This window comes from Salmo trutta, chromosome 19, assembly GCF_901001165.1.
Source record: "Salmo trutta chromosome 19, fSalTru1.1, whole genome shotgun sequence".
Taxonomy (NCBI): Eukaryota; Metazoa; Chordata; class Actinopteri; order Salmoniformes; family Salmonidae; genus Salmo; species Salmo trutta.
In genome coordinates, this window is record NC_042975.1 from 3558867 (window position 1) to 3582217 (window position 23351).

The 23351-nt window shown below is 44.3% G+C and overlaps 1 protein-coding gene across 1 annotated transcript in view; it reads right to left on the reverse strand.

Annotated features, from left to right (window-relative positions):
- kl (klotho) overlaps positions 1-11714 on the reverse strand; it is a 35565-nt gene extending 23851 nt beyond the window's left edge. Inside the window, exons 1-4 of the mRNA XM_029699442.1 lie at positions 10763-11714; positions 9460-9702; positions 8708-8895; positions 2471-2550 (exon numbers count right to left, since the gene is read on the reverse strand). Of these exons, the coding sequence (XP_029555302.1) occupies positions 2471-2550; positions 8708-8895; positions 9460-9702; positions 10763-11542 (1291 nt within the window). The 5' untranslated portion in view covers positions 11543-11714. The remainder of the gene's footprint in view (positions 1-2470; positions 2551-8707; positions 8896-9459; positions 9703-10762) is intronic.
- Positions 11715-23351: the final 11637 nt, after the last annotated feature.

Genomic DNA, 23351 nt, shown 5'->3' on the forward strand with positions numbered 1-23351 from the left:
CCACTAGACTACCTGCCTCCCCTACACTCTAACCACTAGGCTACCTGCCGCCTCTACACTCTAACCACTAGGCTACCTGCCGCCTCTACACTCTAACCACTAGGCTACCTGCCGCCTCTACACTCTAACCACTAGGCTACCTACCCCCCTACACTCTAACCACTAGGCTACCTACCCCCCCTACACTCTAACCACTAGGCTACCTACCCCCACTACACTCTAACCACTAGGCTACCTACCCCCCCTACACTCTAACCACTAGGCTACCTGCCCCCCCTACACTCTAACCACTAGGCTACCTGCCGCCCCTACACTCTAACCACTAGGCTACCTGCCGCCCCTACACTCTAACCACTAGTCTACCTGCCTCCTCTACACTCTAACCACTAGGCTACCTGCCGCCCCTACACTCTAACCACTAGGCTACCTGCCCCCCCCCTACACTCTAACCACTAGACTACCTGCCCCCCCCTACACTCTAACCACTAGACTACCTGCCCCCCCTACACTCTAACCACTAGACTACCTGCCGCCCCCTACACTCTAACCACTAGGCTACCTGCCCCCCCCTACACTCTAACCACTAGACTACCTGCCCCCCCTACACTCTAACCACTAGGCTACCTGCCGCCCCTACACTCTAACCACTAGGCTACCTGCCCCCCCTACACTATAACCACTAGACTACCTGCCGCCCCTACACTCTAACCACTAGGCTACCTGCCTCCCCTACACTCTAACAACTAGACTACCTGCCCCCCTACACTCTAACCACTAGACTACCTGCCCCCCCTACACTCTAACCACTAGGCTACCTGCCCCCCCTACACTCTAACCACTAGACTACCTACCCCCCCTACACTCTAACCACTAGACTACCTACCCCCCTACACTCTAACCACTAGACTACCTACCCCCCTACACTCTAACCACTAGGCTACCTGCCCCCCCTACACTATAACCACTAGACTACCTGCCGCCCCTACACTCTAACCACTAGGCTACCTGCCTCCCCTACACTCTAACAACTAGACTACCTGCCTCCCCTACACTCTAACCACTAGACTACCTGCCCCCCTACACTCTAACCACTAGGCTACCTGCCCCCCTACACTCTAACCACTAGACTACCTGCCACCCCTACACTCTAACCACTAGGCTACCTACCACCCCTACACTCTAACCACTAGGCTACCTACCCCCCTACACTCTAACCACTAGACTACCTACCACCCCTACACTCTAACCACTAGACTACCTGCCCCCCACTACACTCTAACCACTAGACTACCTACCCCTCCTACACTCTAACCACTAGACTACCTGCCCCCCCTACACTCTAACCACTAGGCTACCTGCCCCCCCTACACTCTAACCACTAGACTACCTACCCCCCCACACTCTAACCACTAGGCTACCTGCCCCCCCTACACTCTAACCACTAGGCTACCTGCCCCCCCTACACTCTAACCACTAGACTACCTACCCCCCCACACTCTAACCACTAGACTACCTGCCGCCCCTACACTCTAACCACTAGGCTACCTGCCGCCCCTACACTCTAACCACTAGACTACCTGCCGCCCCTACACTCTAACCACTAGGCTACCTGCCTCCCCTACACTCTAACCACTAGACTACCTGCCGCCCCTACATGCCCCGTTAGGTAGTACTTTTATGACTAAAGAAGTTTCTTGAATAGCTTCTTTTTTTTTTACCATCAGAGTAGGAGTAGTAAACGTCTCTATTCTCAACACTTATGACCAAGATTCAACACTGAGATGCATTGTGGGTACGGCCCCAGAGCTAAAACGACTGATTCAACTTCGTCAGGTATTCAATCAAGCCCTTAACTAGGTGAGCTAGTTCAGGGCTAAATTGTGAAACGTCTGGGGGTCACCGAGGAGATATATGAGACCCACTGATCTAGACAATCTAGAAAGGGGGTTATTTTGGGGTTAAACGTTTGGGTTCAGAGAGAGGGGGTGGGGGAGGAGGAAAGGAATGGGTGGATATAGAGAGGCAGAGAAGCTGAACGAGTGGATCCTGGTCTAAAGTAGTGGGACAGAGAAGGAGAAGGAGAGGACCCTGGTCTAAAGTAGTGGGACAGAGAAGGAGAAGGAGAGGACCCTGGTCTAAAGTAGTGGGACAGAGAAGGAGAAGGAGAGGACCCTGGTCTAAAGTAGTGGGACAGAGAAGGAGAACGAGAGGACCCTGGTCTAAAGTAGTGGGACAGAGAAGGAGAACGAGAGGACCCTGGTCTAAAGTAGTGGGACAGAGAAGGAGAACGAGAGGACCCTGGTCTAAAGTAGAGGACAGAGAAGGAGAAGGAGAGGACCCTGGTCTAAAGTAGTGGGACAGAGAAGGAGAACGAGAGGACCCTGGTCTAAAGTAGTGCACTATAAACACTGACCACAGTGTTTATCATCTAAAAGGTACAGTGTGTGTGTTAATAACCATGGCTACTCACATTTCAGTGTCTCCATGATGAACCTCTTGAGGTAGTACATGTTCTTGGAGTCCTCTGTCTTGATGTCTCCCTGGACAAACCTGACGACATGTAGGAATTACAGCTTTTACTACAGTTCATAACAGACTACAGTTCATAATGACTACAGTTCATAACATAGACTACAGTTCATAACAGACTACAGTTCATAATGACTACAGTTCATAACAGACTACAGTTCATAACATAGACTACAGTTCATAACATAGACTACAGTTCATAATGACTACAGTTCATAACAGACTACAGTTCATAACATAGACTACAGTTCATAACAGACTACAGTTCATAACAGACTACAGTTCATAACATAGACTACAGTTCATAACAGACTACAGTTCATAACAGACTACAGTTCATAATAGACTACAGTTCATAACATAGACTACAGTTCATAACAGACTACAGTTCATAACAGACTACAGTTCATAACATAGACTACAGTTCATAACAGAGACTACAGTTCATAACAGACTACAGTTCATAACATAGACTACAGTTCATAACAGACTACAGATCATAACAGACTACAGTTCATAACATAGACTACAGTTCATAACATAGACTACAGTTCGTAACAGACTACAGTTCATAACAGACTACAGTTCATAACAGACTACAGTTCATAACAGACTACAGTTCATAACAGAGACTTCAGTTCATAACAGACTTCAGTTCATAACAGACTACAGTTCATAACAGACTACAGTTCATAAAAGTCTACAGTTCATAACATAGACTACAGTTCATAACAGACTACAGTTCATAACATAGACTACAGTTCATAACATAGACTACAGTTCGTAACAGACTACAGTTCGTAACAGACTACAGTTCATAACAGACTACAGTTCATAACATAGACTACAGTTCGTAACAGACTACAATTCATAACAGACTACAGTTCATAACATAGACTACAGTTCATAACAGACTACAGATCATAACATAGACTACAGTTCATAACAGACTACAGTTCATAACATAGACTACAGTTCATAACAGACTACAGTTCATAACATAGACTACAGTTCATTATAGACTACAGTTCATAACAGACTACAGTTCATAACATAGACTACAGTTCATAACAGACTACAGTTCATAACAGACTACAGTTCATAACAGACTACAGATCATAACATAGACTACAGTTCATAATGACTACAGTTCATAACAGACTACAGTTCATAACATAGACTACAGTTCATAACAGACTACAGTTTATAACAGAATACAGTTCATAACATAGACTACAGTTCATAACAGAATACAGTTTATAACAGACTACAGTTCATAACAGACTACAGTTCATAACATAGACTACAGTTCATAACAGAATACAGTTTATAACAGACTACAGTTCATAACATAGACTACAGTTCATAACAGAATACAGTTCATAACATAGACTACAGTTCATAACAGACTACAGTTCATAACAGACTACAGTTCATAACATAGACTACAGTTCATAACAGAATACAGTTCATAACAGAATACAGTTCATAACATAGACTAGGGCTGTTGCGTTGACTGTATTACCACCACACTGGCAGTCACGAGTCATGAAGGCAGTCAATAGGTCTGAATACTTTCTGAATGCACTGTAATAATAACTGCATAGTAACTGCATAGTAACAGCATAATAACAGCATAGTAACAGCATAGTAACAGCATAATAACAGCATAATAACAGCATAGTAACAGCATAGTAACAGCATTGCATAACATAATAGAGACTAATAATCTTTCAGTAGGCATTAACTCTGCCATGGCTTGTTGGCCAAAGTCTATGGCGAAATGAATGGGGTTTTTGTAGGGGTTTTGGATAAACGCTGAAAATAAGGTTTGTGGTAAACACAGGCTAAGGTTATCTTATAATATCCATCAGCTAACGTCACTGCATTCAGAAAGTATTCGGACCCCTTGACTTTTTCCTTATTTTGTTACGTTTACAGCCTTATTCTAAAATGTATGAAAAACTTTCTTTCCCTCATCAGCCCATAATGACAAGCAAAAACAGGTTTTTAGAAATGTTCGCAGATACAGATAAATATATATATAAAAAATGAAATATCACATTTACATAAGTATTCAGACCCTTTACTCAGTACTTTGTTGAAGCACCTTTGTCAGTGATTACAGCCTCCAGTTTTCTTGGGTATGACGCTACAAGCTTGGCAACACCTGCATTTTGGGAGTTTCTCCCATTCTTCTCTGCAGATCCTCTCAAACTCTGTCAGGTTGGATGGGGAGCGTCGCTGCACAGCTATTTTCAGGTCTCTCCAGAGATGTTCAGTCGGGTTCAAGTCCAGGCTCTGACTGGGCCACTCAAGGACATTCAGAGACTTGTCCCGAAGCTACTCCTGCATTGTCTTGGCTCTCTGCTTAGGGTCATTGTCCTGTTGGAAGGTGAACCTTCGCCCTAATCTGAGGTCCTGAGCGCTCTGGAGCAGGTTTTCATTAAGAATCTCTCTGTACTTTGCTCCGTTCATCTTTCCCTTGATCCTGACTAGTCTCCCAGTCCCTGCCGCTGAAAAACATCCCCACAGCATGATGCTGCCACCACCATGCTTCACCGTAGGGATGGTAACAGGTTTCCTCCAGACTTGATGCTTGGCATTCAGGCCAAATAGTTTCATCTTAGTTTCATCAAACCAGAGAATCTTGTTTCTCATGGTCTGAGATTGTTTAGGTGCCTTTTGGCAAACTCCAAGCGGGCTGTCATGTGCCTTTTACTGAGGAGTGGCTTCCGGTCTGGCCACTCTACCATAAAGGCCTGATTTGGTGGAATTCTGCAGAGATGGTTGTCCTTCTGGAAGGTTCTCCCATCTCCACAGAGGAACTCTGAAACTGTGTCAGAGTGACCATCAGGTTCTTGGTCACCTCCCTGACCAAGGCCCTTCTCCCCCGATTGGTCAGTTTGGCCGGGCGGCCAGCTCTAGGAAGTCTTGGTGGTTCCAAACTTCTTCTATTTAAGACTGATGGAGGCCATTGTGTTCTTGGGGACCTTCAAGGATGCAGAAATGTTTTGGTACACTTCCCCAGATCTGTGCCTCAAGACAATCCTGTCTCGGAGCTCAACGGACAATTCCTTCAACCTCATGGCTTGGTTTTTGCTCTGATATGCACTGTCAACTGTGAGACCTTATATAGACAGGTGTGTTCCTTTCCAAATCATGTCCAATTAATTGCATTTACCACAGGTGGACTCAAATCAACTTGTAAAACATCTCAAGGATGTCAAGGATACCTGCCTCCTAGCCACTAGGCGGCAGGTAGCCTAGTGGTTAGAGCGTTGGACTAGTAATTGTAACTGAAAGGTTGCAAGATCAAATCCCCGAGCTGTTAAGATAAAAATCTGTCGTTCTGCCCCTGAACAAGGCAGTTAACCCACTGTTCCTAGGCTGTCATTGTAAATAAAAATGTGTTCCTAACTGACTTGCCAAGTTAATAAAGGTAAAAATGATTTTTAAAAAAGGAGGATCAATGGAAACAGGATGTGTCACACCCTGATCTGTTTCCTCGTTATTGTCTCCACCCCCTCCAGGTGTCGCTTATTTTCCCCAGTGTATTTATCCCTGTGTTTCCTGTCTCTCTGTACCAGTGTATTTATCCCTGTATTTCCTGTCTCTCTGTACCAGTGTATTTTTCCCTGTGTTTCCTGTCTCTCTGTACCAGTGTATTTATCCCTGTGTTTCCTGTCTCTCTGTGCCAGTTCGTCTTGTATGTTTAGTCAAGTCAACCAGCGTACTCCTTTTCTATTTTATTTTGCTAGTCTTCCCTGTTTTGACCACTGCCTGACTATGGACTACTTTCCCACCTGCCTGATCATCCTGCCTGCCCTTTAGTACCTATTGGACTCTGAACTGGTTTTGAACTTTTCGACCATTCTCTTGCCTACCCCTTTGGATTAATAAACATTGTGAGACTCCAAACATCTGCCTCCTGTGTCTGCATCTGGGTCTCGCCTTGTGCCGTGATTCCTGAGCTCAATTTTGAGTCTCATAGCAAACGGTCTGAATACTATACATAAATAAGATATTTCAGTTTTAATTTTAATAACAAAATTCTAAAAACCTGTTTTCACTCTGTCATTATGTTGAATTGTACAGTCGTGGCCAAAGGTTTTGAGAACGACACAAATATTAATTTCCACAAAGTTTGCTGCTTCAGTGTCTTTAGATATTTTTGTCAGATGTTACTATGGAATACTGAAGTATAATTACAAGCATTTCATAAGTGTCAAAAGCTTCTTTTGACAATTACATGAAGTTGACGCTAAGAGTCAATATTTGCAGTGTTGACCCTTCTTTTTCAAGACCTCTGCAATCCGCCCTGGCATGCTGTCAATTAACTTCTGGGCCACATCCTGACTGATGGCAGCCCATTCTTGCATAATCAATGCTTGGAGTTTGTCAGAATAAGTGAGTTTTTGTTTGTCCACCCGCCTCTTGAGGATTGACCACAAGTTCTCAATGGGATTAAGGTCTGGGGAGTTTCCTGGCCATGGACTCAAAATATCAATGTTTTGTTCCCCGAGCCACTTAGTTATCACTTTTGCCTTGTGGCAAGGTGCTCCATCATGTTGGAAAAGGCATTGTTCGTCACCAAACTGTTCCTGGATGGTTGGGAGAAGTTGCTCTCGGAGGATGTGTTGGTACCATTCTTTATCCATAGCTGTGTACTTAGGCAAAATTGTGAGTGAGCCCAGTCCCTTGGCTGAGAAGCAACCCCACACATAAATGGTCTCAGGATGCTTTACTGCTGGCATGACACAGGACTGATGGCAGCGCTCACCTTGTCTTCTCCGGACAAGCTTTTTTTCCAGATGCGCCAAACAATCGGAAAGGGGATTCATCAGAGAAAATGACTTTACCCCAGTCCTCAGCAGTCCAATCCCTGTACCTTTTGCAGAATATCAGTCTGTCCCTGATGTTTTTCCTGGCACCTTGACACCAGGCCATCCTCCAAAAGTCTACACCTCACTGTGCATGCAGATGCACTCACACCTGCCTGCTGCCATTCCTGAGCAAGCTCTGTACTGGTGGTGCCCCGATCCCGCAGCTGAATCAACTTTAGGAGACGGTCTTGGCGCTTGCTGGACTTTCTTAGGTGCCCTGAAGCCTTCTTCACAACAATTGAACCGCTCTCCTTGAAGTTCATGATGATCCGATAAATGGTTGATTTAGGTGCAATCTTACTGGCAGCAATATCCTTGCCTGTGAAGCCCTTTTTGTGCAAAGCAATGACGACGGCACGTATTTCCTTGCAGGTAACCATGGTTGACAGAGGAAGAACAATGATTCCAAGCACCACCCTCCTTTTGAAGCTTCCAGTCTGTTATTTGAACTCAATCAGCATGACAGAGGGATCTCCAGCCTTGTCCTCGTCAACACTCACACCTGTGTTAACAAGAGAATCACTGACATGATGTCAGCTGGTCCTTTTGTGGCAGGGCTGAAATGCAGTGGAAATGTTTTTTTGGGGGGATTCAGTTCATTTGCATGGTAAAGAGGGACTTTGAAATGAATTGCAATTCATCTGATCACTCTTCATAACATTCTGGAGTATATGCAAATTGCCATCATACAAACTGAAGCAGCAGACTTTGTGAAAATTAATATTTGTGTCATTCTCAAAACTTTTGGCCACGACTGTACAGTAGTTTGATGAGGATTTTTTTTTTTAGAATGGATGAAACGTAACAAAATGTGGAAAAAGTCAAGGGGTCTGAATACTTTCCAAAACAAGCACTTAAAGCACACAATGGCCTCATAATTCTTAAAGGTCATGTCAACTGACTGATATTACCTCATAGAAAAAAAAAACTATAAAATATCCTAAACCAGTATTAACCTCAGACCTTATTTGCTTTAATTCCAAAACCCCATTCTTTCCCCATTAATTTCCCCCGTATGAATGGCTGAACGAACCAGAGGCAACTCATTTCCGTTTCAGAGGATTACAAGCTGGCGAGATCTACGTCCTCTGTCTTGATATCTCCCAGGACAACCCTGTGTCGTTATGTAGTAGTAACAGTTATTAGTACAGTTCATGACATATTATAACACGACATAACATAGACTACAGTTCATATCATAATATAACGTAGCTGCTTCTCATTCATATCACAGCCTGAGTTGTGGTATATTTCCATAACACGACACAACGCGATGCACGACAGTAACCTACCAGCCACTCTCTACTATGTAGATGGGTGGGTTGTCGTACTCTGCTCTAATCCAGTATAGCAGCATCCTCAGATCCAGAACTTCAATCTGGCCAAATTTGAGACTGGCGTCGATCAGCTGGTAACTCAGAGAAGGACCATGGGACAGAGCAAAGAAGTCTGCGGTCCCCCTCACTTCATCCCTCTCTGCCTGGATAGAGGAAAGGAGAGGAGATGGGAGAAGATGAGAGGAGATGGGAGGAGATGAGAGGAGATGGGAGGGGAGGAGAGGGGATGAGAGGAGATGAGAGGAGATGAGAGGAGATGAGAGGAGATGGAAGGAGAGGGAATGAGAGGAGATGAGAGGAGATGGGAGGAAATGGGAGGAGATGGGAGGGGAGGAGAGGGGATGAGAGGAGATGGGAGGGGAGGAGAGGGGATGAGAGGAGATGGGAGGAGATGGGAGGAGATGAGAGGAGATGAGAGGAGATGAGAGGAGATGAGAGGAGATGGGAGGAGATGAGAGGAGAGGGAATGAGAGGAGAGGAGAATAACGTTCAATCTGTTGCAAAATAGAATAACAATATAACTTTTTAAAGGGAACAGGGTCCTGATCAAAACAAGTACACTTTTAGAGGGAATAGCGCGCCATTTGGGACAGAGAGTAAGGGCCTATTCTATGCTACGTGCCTGTGTGAAGGAGGGCAGGCGGTGGTAGAGTGGGGCTAGTGTCTATACTAGTATTCAGGTCTAGGCTAACCCCGGGCTAACGTGCCTGTGTGAAGGAGGGCAGGCGGTGGGACAGGTTGTGCTTCATGCTGGGGGGGTAATCTCCATCAGTGAAGAGGGGTCTGGCGAACCAGCCCAACACGAAGTCCAGGGACCACTGGCACGCCTGCAGGCTCTCACGCCGCGTCCTGCTGGGCTTGATCCAATGGGAGGCCAGCGCCATTGAAACTTTCCCTTGCTGCTGGGGCCGGTAGTGGCGGTCGTAGAGGTGCCACGCTGCAGCATGAGCCTGGGGGGGAGGAGGGGAGAGGAGGAGAGAGGGGGGAGGAGGGGAGAGGGGGGAGGAGGGGGGAGGAGGGGAGAGGAGGAGAGAGGGGGAGGAGGGGAGAGGGGGGAGGAGGGGAGGAGGGGGGAGGAGGGGGGGAGGAGGAGAGAGGGGGAGGAGGGGAGAGGGGAGAGGGGGGAGGAAGAGGGGAGAGGAGGAGAGGGGGGGAGGAGGAGGGGGAGGAGGAGAGAGGAGGAGAGGGGGGGAGGAGAGGGGGGGGGAGGAGGAGGGGGGAGGAGGAGAGGGGGCGGAGGGGAGAGGGGGGAGGAGGGGAGAGGGGGGAGGAGGGGAGAGGAGGAGAGGGGGGGAGGAGAGGGGGGGGGAGGAGGAGGGGGGGAGGAGGAGAGGGGGGGGGGGGGGAGAGGGGGGAGGAGGGGAGAGGGGGGAGGAGGGGAGAGGGGGGAGGAGGGGAGAGGAGGAGAGAGGGGGGAGGAGGGGGGAGGAGGAGAGAGGGGAGGAGGAGGGGAGAGAAGGAGAGAGGGGAGGAGGAGGGGAGAGGAGGAGAGAGGGGGGGAGGAGGGGAGAGGAGGAGAGAGGGGAGGAGAGAGGGGGAGAGGAGGAGAGAGGGGGGAGGAGGGGAGAGGAGGAGGAGGGGAGAGGAGGAGGGGAGAGACAGAGGGATGGAAATACATATTTGTTTTTACATTCAAAACTATTTATTTCAAATGAGATTATTCTACTTTTCCGTGATTTAATTTGATGTACTGGACAATTTTGAACCTCAATTCAAGCAAGACAATGCATTTTAAATCATGGAGAATATTAAACACAAAATATTTTTAAAGAAATGACAGTATTTTTACATTGTGGTCCTCTAATGACGACAGCTATAATGTCATACAGTGGCATTCCAGTAAATATAATCTGACGCAGAGCTGATCAGGTGCAGTCTGTTTACGTCCTAAATTACATCCACATTCCCTTCATAGTGCACTATTTTGAACCTGATCAAAAGCATTGCACTATATAGGGAATAGTGTGCTATTTTTGAACGGAATCTGTGATTTAGTGCTCTCTCTCTCACCTTGAGGAGGTTGTGTCCCACTCTAAACGGCAGGTCCGGGTCATTCTTGATTCCCGGAGCCACCTTCCCAGTCCCGTACCCGTTCCACGCCACCAGGAACGGGTTGTCTATCGTGATCCAATACTTCACATCATCACCGAATGTTTGGAAACAGAAATCTGCATAATCACGGAAAAGCTCCACGAGCGCTGGGTCGCTCCACCCGCCGAATGTTCTCTGCAGGTTGTCAGGTAAATCCCAGTGATATAACGTGATCACCGGCTGCACGTTGATCTCCTTCAACTTCCGAATTAACGTCCGGTAGTAGTTGGTACCGATCTCGTTGTAACTACCGCGGCTGCCGTTTGGAAATATCCGCGACCACGAGAGTGAGAAGCGGTAATGACTGACCCCGAGCTGTTTCAACGCGCGGACGTCACTTTGGATGTTATGGTAGCTGTCGCTGCCAACGTCCCCGGTAGCGATCCGGTTCCCTCCACGCGTAAAAGTGTCCCAAATGGACAGGCCCTTCCCGTCTTTCTCAAACGCACCCTCCACCTGGTAAGCTGCCGTTCCAACCGCCCACATAAAGTTGTCAGGAAAGGTGTCGTAGAGGAAAGCTTTGTCACCGGGATAGTCCAATTTACTAAATCTCTCCCACGTCTTTAACCCAGCGCCTGGACCCGCGACCGCCCGGTACAACTCACAAGAAATGACAAGAACAAACGTCATGAAACGAGGGAGTTGCATCGCGCCGACTGCGTTAAATTGAGTGAGGTCATTTACCGTAATATAAACCATTATAGACTTAATTATACAAATCGATATCCTATATAATCCATAAAACCAGTAGCTAGGCTACTTTAGTAGGCATACTGTCCCTACTTGTTGTGTTCTCTGAAGCGCAAACAGCCGGTTACTAGCTAGTCTATAAACGCAACTGGATGCGACAACTCCAGCACCTCTTCCCCTCCCTCTTCCCCCGGGGCCACCGGTTAACAGCAGCAGATCTATCAATGATTAGTCAAAAACCCCTCCACACGTAACTGACGGTCTCCCGGAGCCGGTCAATGTTACCGGGCAATAATGACCAATATCTCTCCAGGCAGGGCCATTAGCACAGGAAAGACAGATGACACTGTTTATACAGCATGAGAGGAAGAGGCCAATATGAATCTCTTTAAGTCCTAAATGGTACCCTATTCCCTTTCAAATGCACTATTGACCAGTCTCCTTTACGGCTCTGGTCAAAAGTAGTACACTATATAGGAAATAGGATGTTATTTGGGAAGTGACAGTAGGTCTGTAGTTGCCAAGGAATGCATTTTAATATAATATTTACCAAAGAATGTTTACAGAATGTTTACAGAATGTTTACAATGCAACGCAGTAATCTTCTGTTCTATTCATTCTGCCTACAGAATATTTACAATGGGACCATATGATGATGTCGTCATGTTGATGACAACAAGACATAGGTGTGTGTGTGTGTGTGTGTGTGTGTATAATCTTCTGTTTGTAGTGTCACTAGATAATCGTGTTCACCCATGCCGCAAATGTATTATTTAGGAATATCACATCTGTACGAAATGCATAAAACACACACACACACACACACACACACACACACACACACACACACACACACACACACACACACACACACACACACACACACACACACACCTATGTCTTGTTGTCATCAACATGATGACACCATTATATGGTCCCAGCTGCCAGGGGATACATAATCAAATGACCCACAATACAAAATATTACCCATGATACATCTTGACCTGAGATGAATGGTAGCAAAGACATAATGGACAGTTTATCAACGTCACCTTTCCTGCCTAGACAACGTGATTATAATGCTGATTATAATGTCACCTCTCCTGTCTAGACAACCTGATTATAATGTCACCTTTCCTGTCTAGACAACCTGATTATAATGTCACCTTTCCTGCCTAGACAACCTGATTATAATGTCACCTTTCCTGCCTAGACAACCTGATTATAATGGCACCTGTCCTGCCAAGACAACCTGAATATAATGGCACCTCTCCTGCCTAGACAACCTGATTATAATGGCACCTCTCCTGCCTAGACAGCCTGATTATAATGCTGATTATAATGTCACCTCTCCTGCCTAGACAACCTGATTATAATGCTGATTATAATGTCACCTCTCCTGCCTAGACAACCTGATTATAATGCTGATTATAATGTCACCTCTCCTGCCTAGACCACCTGATTATAATGGCACCTCTCCTGCCAAGACAACCTGATTATAATGGCACCTCTCCTGCCTAGACCACCTGATTATAATGTCACCTCTCCTGTCTAGACCACCTGATTATAATGCTGATTATAATGTCACCTCTCCTGTCTAGACAACCTGATTATAATGCTGATTATAATGTCACCTCTCCTGTCTAGACCACCTGATTATAATGCTGATTATAATGTCACCTCTCCTGTCTAGACAACCTGATTATAATGCTGATTATAATGTCACCTCTCCTGTCTAGACAACCTGATTATAATGGCACCTCTCCTGCCAAGACAACCTGATTATAATGTCACCTCTCCTGTCTAGACAACCTGATTATAATGTCACCTCTCCTGCCAAGACAACCTGATTATAATGTCACCTCTCCTGTCTAGACAACCTGATTATAATGCTGATTATAATGTCACCTCTCCTGTCTAGACAACCTGATTATAATGGCACCTCTCCTGTCTAGACAACCTGATTATAATGCTGATTATAATGTCACCTCTCCTGTCTAGACAACCTGATTATAATGGCACCTCTCCTGTCTAGACAACCTGATTATAATGTCACCTCTCCTGTCTAGACAACCTGATTATAATGCTGATTATAATGTCACCTCTCCTGTCTAGACAACCTGATTATAATGGCACCTCTCCTGTCTAGACAACCTGATTATAATGTCACCTCTCCTGCCTAGACAACCTGATTATAATGTCACCTCTCCTGTCTAGACCACCTGATTATAATGCTGATTATAATGTCACCTCTCCTGTCTAGACAACCTGATTATAATGCTGATTATAATGTCACCTCTCCTGTCTAGACCACCTGATTATAATGCTGATTATGTCACCTCTCCTGTCTAGACAACCTGATTATAATGCTGATTATAATGTCACCTCTCCTGTCTAGACAACCTGATTATAATGTCACCTCTCCTGTCTAGACAACCTGATTATAATGTCACCTCTCCTGCCAAGACAACCTGATTATAATGTCACCTCTCCTGTCTAGACAACCTGATTATAATGTCACCTCTCCTGCCAAGACAACCTGATTATAATGTCACCTCTCCTGTCTAGACAACCTGATTATAATGTCACCTCTCCTGCCAAGACAACCTGATTATAATGTCACCTCTCCTGTCTAGACAACCTGATTATAATGCTGATTATAATGTCACCTCTCCTGTCTAGACAACCTGATTATAATGGCACCTCTCCTGCCAAGACAACCTGATTATAATGTCACCTCTCCTGTCTAGACAACCTGATTATAATGTCACCTCTCCTGCCAAGACAACCTGATTATAATGTCACCTCTCCTGTCTAGACAACCTGATTATAATGCTGATTATAATGTCACCTCTCCTGTCTAGACAACCTGATTATAATGGCACCTCTCCTGTCTAGACAACCTGATTATAATGCTGATTATAATGTCACCTCTCCTGTCTAGACAACCTGATTATAATGGCACCTCTCCTGTCTAGACAACCTGATTATAATGTCACCTCTCCTGTCTAGACAACCTGATTATAATGCTGATTATAATGTCACCTCTCCTGTCTAGACAACCTGATTATAATGGCACCTCTCCTGTCTAGACAACCTGATTATAATGTCACCTCTCCTGCCTAGACAACCTGATTATAATGTCACCTCTCCTGTCTAGACCACCTGATTATAATGGCACCTCTCCTGCCTAGACAACCTGAATATAATGTAACCTCTCCTGTCTAGACAACCTGATTATAATGCTGATTATAATGTCATCTCTCCTGCCAAGACAACCTGATTATAATGCTGATTATAATGTCACCTCTCCTGCCAAGACAACCTGATTATAATGTCACCTTTCCTGTCTAGACAACCTGATTATAATGGCACCTCTCCTGCCTAGACAACCTGATTATAATGGCACCTCTCCTGCCTAGACAACCTGATTATAATGTCACCTCTCCTGCCTAGACAACCTGATTATAACGTCACCTCTCCTGTCTAGACAACCTGATTATAACGTCACCTCTCCTGTCTAGACAACCTGAATATAATGCTGATTATAATGTCACCTCTCCTGCCAAGACAACCTGATTATAATGTCACCTCTCCTGCCAAGACCACCTGATTATAATGTCACCTCTCCTGCCTAGACAACCTGATTATAATGGCACCTCTCCTGCCTAGACAACCTGAATATAATGCTGATTATAATGTCACCTCTCCTGCCAAGACAACCTGATTATAATGGCACCTCTCCTGCCTAGACAACCTGAATATAATGCTGATTATAATGTCACCTCTCCTGCCAAGACAACCTGATTATAATGGCACCTCTCCTGCCTAGACAACCTGATTATAATGCTGATTATAATGTCACCTCTCCTGCCAAGACAACCTGATTATAATGGCACCTCTCCTGCCTAGACAACCTGATTATAATGCTGATTATAATGTCACCTCTCCTGTCTAGACAACCTGATTATAATGTCACCTCTCCTGTCTAGACAACCTGATTATAATGTCACCTCTCCTGCCTAGACAACCTGAATATAATGCTGATTATAATGTTACCTCTCCTGTCTAGACAACCTGATTATAATGTCATCTCTCCTGCCTAGACAACCTGATTATAATGCTGATTATAATGTCACCTTTCCTGTCTAGACAACCTGATTATAACGTCACCTCTCCTGCCAAGACAACCTGATTATAATGTCACCTCTCCTGCCTAGACAACCTGATTATAATGCTGATTATAATGTCACCTCTCCTGTCTAGACAACCTGATTATAATGTCACCTCTCCTGCCAAGACAACCTGATTATAATGCTGATTATAATGTCACCTCTCCTGCCTAGACAACCTGATTATAATGTCACCTCTCCTGCCTAGACAACCTGAATATAATGCTGATTATAATTTTACCTCTCCTGTCTAGACAACCTGATTATAATGTCATCTCTCCTGCCTAGACAACCTGATTATAATGTCACCTCTCCTGTCTAGACAACCTGATTATAATGTCACCTCTCCTGTCTAGACAACCTGATTATAATGTCACCTCTCCTGTCTAGACAACCTGATTATAATGTCACCTCTCCTGCCTAGACAACCTGATTATAATGTCACCTCTCCTGCCAAGACAACCTGATTATAATGTCACCTCTCCTGCCAAGACAACCTGATTATAATGTCACCTCTCCTGTCTAGACAACCTGATTATAATGTCACCCTCTCCTGCCTAGACAACCCTGATTATAATGTCACCTCTCCTGCCAAGACAACCTGATTATAATGTCACCTCTCCTGCCAAGACAACCTGATTATAATGTCACCTCTCCTGTCTAGACAACCTGATTATAATGTCACCTCTCCTGCCTAGACAACCTGATTATAATGTCACCTCTCCTGCCAAGACAACCTGATTATAATGTCACCTCTCCTGCCAAGACAACCTGATTATAATGTCACCTCTCCTGTCTAGACAACCTGATTATAATGTCAGCTCTCCTGCCAAGACAACCTGATTATAATGTCACCTCTACTGCCAAGACAACCTGATTATAATGTCACCTCTCCTGTCTAGACAACCTGATTATAATGTCACCTCTCCTGTCTAGACAACCTGATTATAATGTCACCTCTCCTGTCTAGACAACCTGATTATAATGCTGATTATAACGTCACCTCTCCTGTCTAGACAACATGATTATAATGTCACCTCTCCTGTCTAGACAACCTGATTATAATGTCACCTCTCCTGTCTAGACAACCTGATTATAATGTCACCTCTCCTGTCTAGACAACCTGATTATAATGTCACCTCTCCTGTCTAGACAACCTGATTATAATGCTGATTATAATGTCACCTCTCCTGTCTAGACAACCTGATTATAATGTCACCTCTCCTGTCTAGACAACCTGATTATAATGCTGATTATAATGTCACCTCTCCTGTCTAGACAACCTGATTATAATGTCACCTCTCCTGTCTAGACAACCTGATTATAATGTCACCTCTCCTGCCAAGACAACCTGATTATAATGTCACCTTTCCTGTCTAGACAACCTGAATATAATGTCACCTCTCCTGTCTAGACAACCTGATTATAATGTCATCTCTCCTGCCAAGACAACCTGATTATAATGTCACCTTTCCTGCCAAGACAACCTGATTATAATGTCACCTCTCCTGCCAAGACAACCTGATTATAATGTCACCTCTCCTGCCTAGACAACCTGATTATAATGTCACCTTTCCTGTCTAGACAACCTGATTATAATGTCACCTCTCCTGCCTATACAACCTGATTATAATGTCACCTCTCCTGCCAAGACAACCTGATTATAATGTCACCTCTCCTGCCAAGACAACCTGATTATAATGTCACCTCTCCTGCCAAGACAACCTGATTATAATGTCACCTCTCCTGCCAAGACAACCTGATTATAATGTCACCTCTCCTGCCAAGACAACCTGATTATAATGTCACCTTTCCTGCCAAGACAACCTGATTATAATGTCACCTCTCCTGCCAAGACAACCTGATTATAATGTCACCTCTCCTGCCAAGACAACCTGATTATAATGTCACCTCTCCTGCCAAGACAACCTGATTATAATGCTGATTATAATGGCACCTCTCCTGCCAAGACAACCTGATTATAATGCTGATTATAATGGCACCTCTCCTGCCAAGACAACCTGATTATAATGTCACCTCTCCTGCCAAGACAACCTGATTATAATGCTGATTATAATGTCACCTCTCCTGCCAAGACAACCTGATTATAATGTCACCTCTCCTGCCTAGACAACCTGATTATAATGTCACCTTTCCTGCCAAGACAACCTGATTATAATGCTGATTATAATGTCACCTCTCCTGCCAAGACAACCTGATTATAATGTCACCTCTCCTGCCAAGACAACCTGAATATAATGTCACCTCTCCTGTCTAGACAACCTGATTATAATGTCACCTCTCCTGCCAAGACAACCTGATTATAATGTCACCTCTCCTGCCAAGACAACCTGATTATAATGTCACCTCTCCTGCCAAGACAACCTGATTATAATGTCACCTCTCCTGCCAAGACAACCTGATTATAATGTCACCTTTCCTGCCAAGACAACCTGAATATAATGCTGATTATAATGTCACCTCTCCTGCCAAGACAACCTGATTATAATGTCACCTCTCCTGCCAAGACAACCTGAATATAATGCTGATTATAATGTCACCTCTCCTGCCAAGACAACCTGATTATAATGTCACCTCTCCTGTCTAGACAACCTGATTATAATGTCACCTTTCCTGCCAAGACAATTTGAATATAATGCTGATTATAACGTCACCTCTCCTGCCAAGACAACCTGAATATAATGCTGATTATAACGTCACCTCTCCTGCCAAGACAACCTGATTATAATGTCACCTCTCCTGCCAAGACAACCTGAATATAATGCTGATTATAATGTCACCTCTCCTGCCTAGACAACCTGAATATAATGTCACCTCTCCTGCCTAGACAACCTGATTATAATGCTGATTATAATGTCAACTCTCCTGCCTAGACAACCTGAATATAATGCTGATTATAATGTCACCTTTCCTGCCTAGACAACCTGAATATAATGCTGATTATAATGTCACCTCTCCTGCCAAGACAACCTGAATATAATGCTGATTATAATGTCACCTCTCCTGCCAAGACAACCTGAATATAATGCTGATTATAATGTCAACTCTCCTGCCAAGACAACCTGATTATAATGTCACCTCTCCTGCCAAGACAACCTGATTATAATGCTGATTATAATGTCAACTCTCCTGCCAAGACAACCTGAATATAATGTCACCTCTCCTGCCTAGACAACCTGATTATAATGTCACCTCTCCTGCCAAGACAACCTGAATATAATGCTGATTATAATGTCACCTCTCCTGCCAAGACAACCTGATTATAATGTCACCTCTCCTGCCAAGACAACCTGATTATAATGCTGATTATAATGTCACCTCTCCTGCCAAGACAACCTGAATATAATGCTGATTATAATGTCACCTCTCCTGCCAAGACAACCTGAATATAATGTAACCTCTCCTGCCTAGACAACCTGATTATAATGTCCACTCTCCTGCCAAGACAACCTGATTATAATGCTGATTATAACGTCACCTCTCCTGCCAAGACAACCTGATTATAATGCTGATTATAATGTCAACTCTCCTTCCAAGACAACCTGATTATAATGTCACCTCTCCTGCCAAGACAACCTGAATATAATGCTGATTATAATGTTACCTCTCCTGTCTAGACAACCTGATTATAATGACACCTTTCCTGCCTAGACAACCTGATTATAATGTCACCTCTCCTGCCTAGACAACCTGATTATAATGTCACCTCTCCTGCCTAGACAACCTGAATATAAAGCTGATTATAATGTCACCTCTCCTGCCAAGACAACCTGAATATAATGCTGATTATAATGTCACCTCTCCTGCCAAGACAACCTGAATATAATGCTGATTATAACGTCACCTCTCCTGCCAAGACAACCTGATTATAATGCTGATTATAATGTCACCTCTCCTGCCAAGACAACCTGATTATAATATCACCTCTCCTGCCTAGACAACCTGATTATAATGTCACCTCTCCTGCCAAGACAACCTGAATATAATGCTGATTATAACGTCACCTCTCCTGCCAAGACAACCTGATTATAATGCTGATTATAATGTCACCTCTCCTGCCAAGACAACCTGAATATAATGCTGATTATAATGTCACCTCTCCTGTCTAGACAACCTGATTATAATGTCACCTCTCCTGCCTAGACAACCTGATTATAATGTCACCTCTCCTGCCTAGACAACCTGATTATAATGTCACCTCTCCTGCCTAGACAACCTGAATATAATGTTGATTATAATGTCACCTCTCCTGCCAAGACAACCTGAATATAATGCTGATTATAATGTCACCTCTCCTGCCAAGACAACCTGATTATAATGTCACCTCTCCTGCCAAGACAACCTGATTATAATGTCACCTCTCCTGCCAAGACAACCTGAATATAATGCTGATTATAATGTTACCTCTCCTGCCAAGACAATCTGATTATAACGTCACCTCTCCTGCCAAGACAACCTGATTATAACGTCATCTCTCCTGCCAAGACAATCTGAATATAATGTCACCTCTCCTGCCAAGACAACCTGAATATAATGCTGAATATGTGATTTAGCCTTCATGTTATTGATGTGGATCCTGAGTCCTTACTGAAATTTTGTACAAAAAAAACAAGTCTATTTTATAGATGATCCCACAGGTTTAGGATGGAGGGGTGGAGGGAAGGAGAGATGGAGGGAAGGAGAGATGGAGGGAAGGAGAGATGGAGGGAAGGAGAGATGGAGGGAAGGAGAGATGAAGGGAAGGAGGGATGGAGAGAAGGAGGGATGGAGGGAAGGAGGGATGAAGGGAAGGAGAGATGGAGGGAAGGAGGGATGAAGGGAAGGAGAGATGGAGGGAAGGAGAGATGGAGGGAAGGAGAGATGAAGGGAAGGAGGGATGAAGGGAAGGCGGGATGGAGGGAAGGGGAGATGGAGGGAAGGAGGGATGAAGGGAAGGAGAGATGAAGGGAAGGAGGGATGGAGGGAAGGAGAGATGAAGGGAAGGAGGGATGGAGGGAAGGAGGGATGAAGGGAAGGAGGGATGGAGGGAAGGAGAGATGAAGGGAAGGAGAGATGGAGGGAAGGAGAGATGAAGGGAAGGAGGGATGGAGGGAAGGAGAGATGAAGGGAAGGAGAGATGGAGGGAAGGAGAGATGAAGGGAAGGAGGGATGAAGGGAAGGAGAGATGGAGGGAAGGAGGGATGGAGGGAAGGAGGGATGAAGGGAAGGAGAGATGGAGGGAAGGAGAGATGAAGGGAAGGAGGGATGGAGGGAAGGAGGGATGGAGGGAAGGAGGGATGGAGGGAAGGAGAGATGAAGGGAACGATATGCAAACAGAGGGAGATAACACAATGTTCCTGAGTGATCATATTACTCTCTTCTTCCTGCTTTCAGGTTGCCTGGAAACACTCATCCGTCAGTCTGTCTTATTGGGTGGCTGAAAGCCCAGGACACTAAATATACATCCACAGGTATCAGCTAAATAAACATATTGTATTGAACCGAGGAACATGGAAGGGAACCTGTAGTACTGTGTGTCTTCCCCCCATAGTCTCTTCTGGACTTGGGGACTGTTATGTCACGACTGTGTGTAGAAACAGTACAAACTAACAGACTAACAGAACCAAAAAAATTATAATAAAAATAAATAAAATGCATGAAATGTATGTATTCACTACTGTAAGTCGCTCTGGATAAGAGCGTCTGCTAAATGACTAAAATGTAAATGTGTGGTCCCGTGTGGCTCAGTTGGTAGAGCATGGTGTTTGCAACGCCAGGGTTGTGGGTTCGATTCCCACGGGGGACCAGTACGGAGAAAGAAATGTATGCATTCACTACTGTAAGTCGCTCTGGATAAGAGCGTCTGCTAAGTGACGTAAATGAAACGGACCGCAGCGTGGGTATTGTTCCACATTTTTTCATTTTAATGTGAAACTTAGCAAAACAAACAATAAACTACAAACAAAACACAAACCGTGACGAAAGAGGTGCAACCGGCACTAACTCAAAATAATCTCCCACAAACACAGGTAGGGGAAAAAAACAACTACTTAAATATGATCCCCAATTAGAGACAACGATGACCAGCTGCCTCTAATTGGGGATCATACAAAAATCCCAACATAGAAAACAGAAACTAGAACCAAAACATAGAACTAAATAAACTAGATAAACCCCCCCCCCCCGGTCACGCCATGACCTACTCTACCATAGAAAATAAGAGCACTCTATGGTCAGGACGTGACATGTTAATTAAGAGACGTCCGGTGACATGTCTTGTGGGGTGTCCGTGCTGTGTGCTAGATAGTTGTGCTTTCGGTGCTTTCAACATGTTAAAATCTCTCACATGTACAATTACTGTTAAGGAACACCCTCTGTGTTCTGTTAGACAGGTAACTCTTTATCCACAATTATAGCAGGGGGTATAAAGCCATAACACATATGTTTTTCCAGCAGCATAATATGATCAATAATGTCAAAAGCCGCGCATTGAAGTCTAACAAAACAGCCCCCCCCCATAATCTTTTTATCATCAATTCTCCATCAGCCAACCGGGAAAAGAGCACACAGTATAGAATAAAATCAACCGGGAAAAGCATTTCCAACGTCCTCGATTTGTATTATATACAGTGCCTTCGGAAAGTATTCAGACCCCTTACAGCCTTAATCTGAAATTGATTAAATAAATAAAGGATCTTCATCAATCTACACACGATAATGATAAACCGAAAACAGGTTTTTAGACATTTTTACCTTACGTTATTTATACTGTACCAGTTAAAAGTTTGGACACACCTACTCATTCCAGGGTTTTTCTTTATTTTTTACTATTTTTCTACAATGTAGAATAATAGTGAAGAAATCAAACCTATGAAATAACACATATGGAATCATGTAACCACATTTCTTTTTACAAAAACCAAAGTATATTTTATATTTGCGAATCTTCAAAGTAGCCGCTCTTTGCCTTGATGACAGCTTTGCAAACGCTTGGCATTCTCTCAACCAGCTTCATGAGGTAGTCACCTGGAATGCATTTCAATTAACTGGTGTGACTTGTTGAAAGTTAATTTGTGGAAGATAACCCTGTTTGATAAAAGACCAAGTCCTATATTACGGCAAGAACAGCTCAAATAAGGAAAGAGAAATGACAGTCCATCATTACTTTAAGACATGAAGGTCAGTCAATCAGGAAAATGTAAAGAACTTTGAAAGTTTCTTCAAGTGCAGTCACAAAAAACATCAAGCGCTATGATGAAGCTGTCTCTCAAGAGGAACGCAACATGAAAGGAAGACCCAGAGTTACCTCTGCTGCAGAGGATAAGTTCATTAGAGTTACCAGCCTCAGATTGCAGCCCAAAAAATTGATTCAGAGTTCAAGTAACAGAAACATCTCAACATCAACTGTTCAGAGGAGACTGTGTGAATCAGGCCTTCATGGTCGAATTGCTGCAAAGAAACCACTACTAAAGGAAACCAATAATAAGAAGAGACTTGCTTGGGCCAAAAAACACGAGCAATGGACATTAGCCCGGTGGAAATCTGTCCTTTTGTCTGATGAGTCCAAATATGAGATTTTTTGGTTCCAACCGCTGTGTCTTTGTGAGATGCGGAGTAGGTGAACGGATGATCTCCGCAAGTGTTTT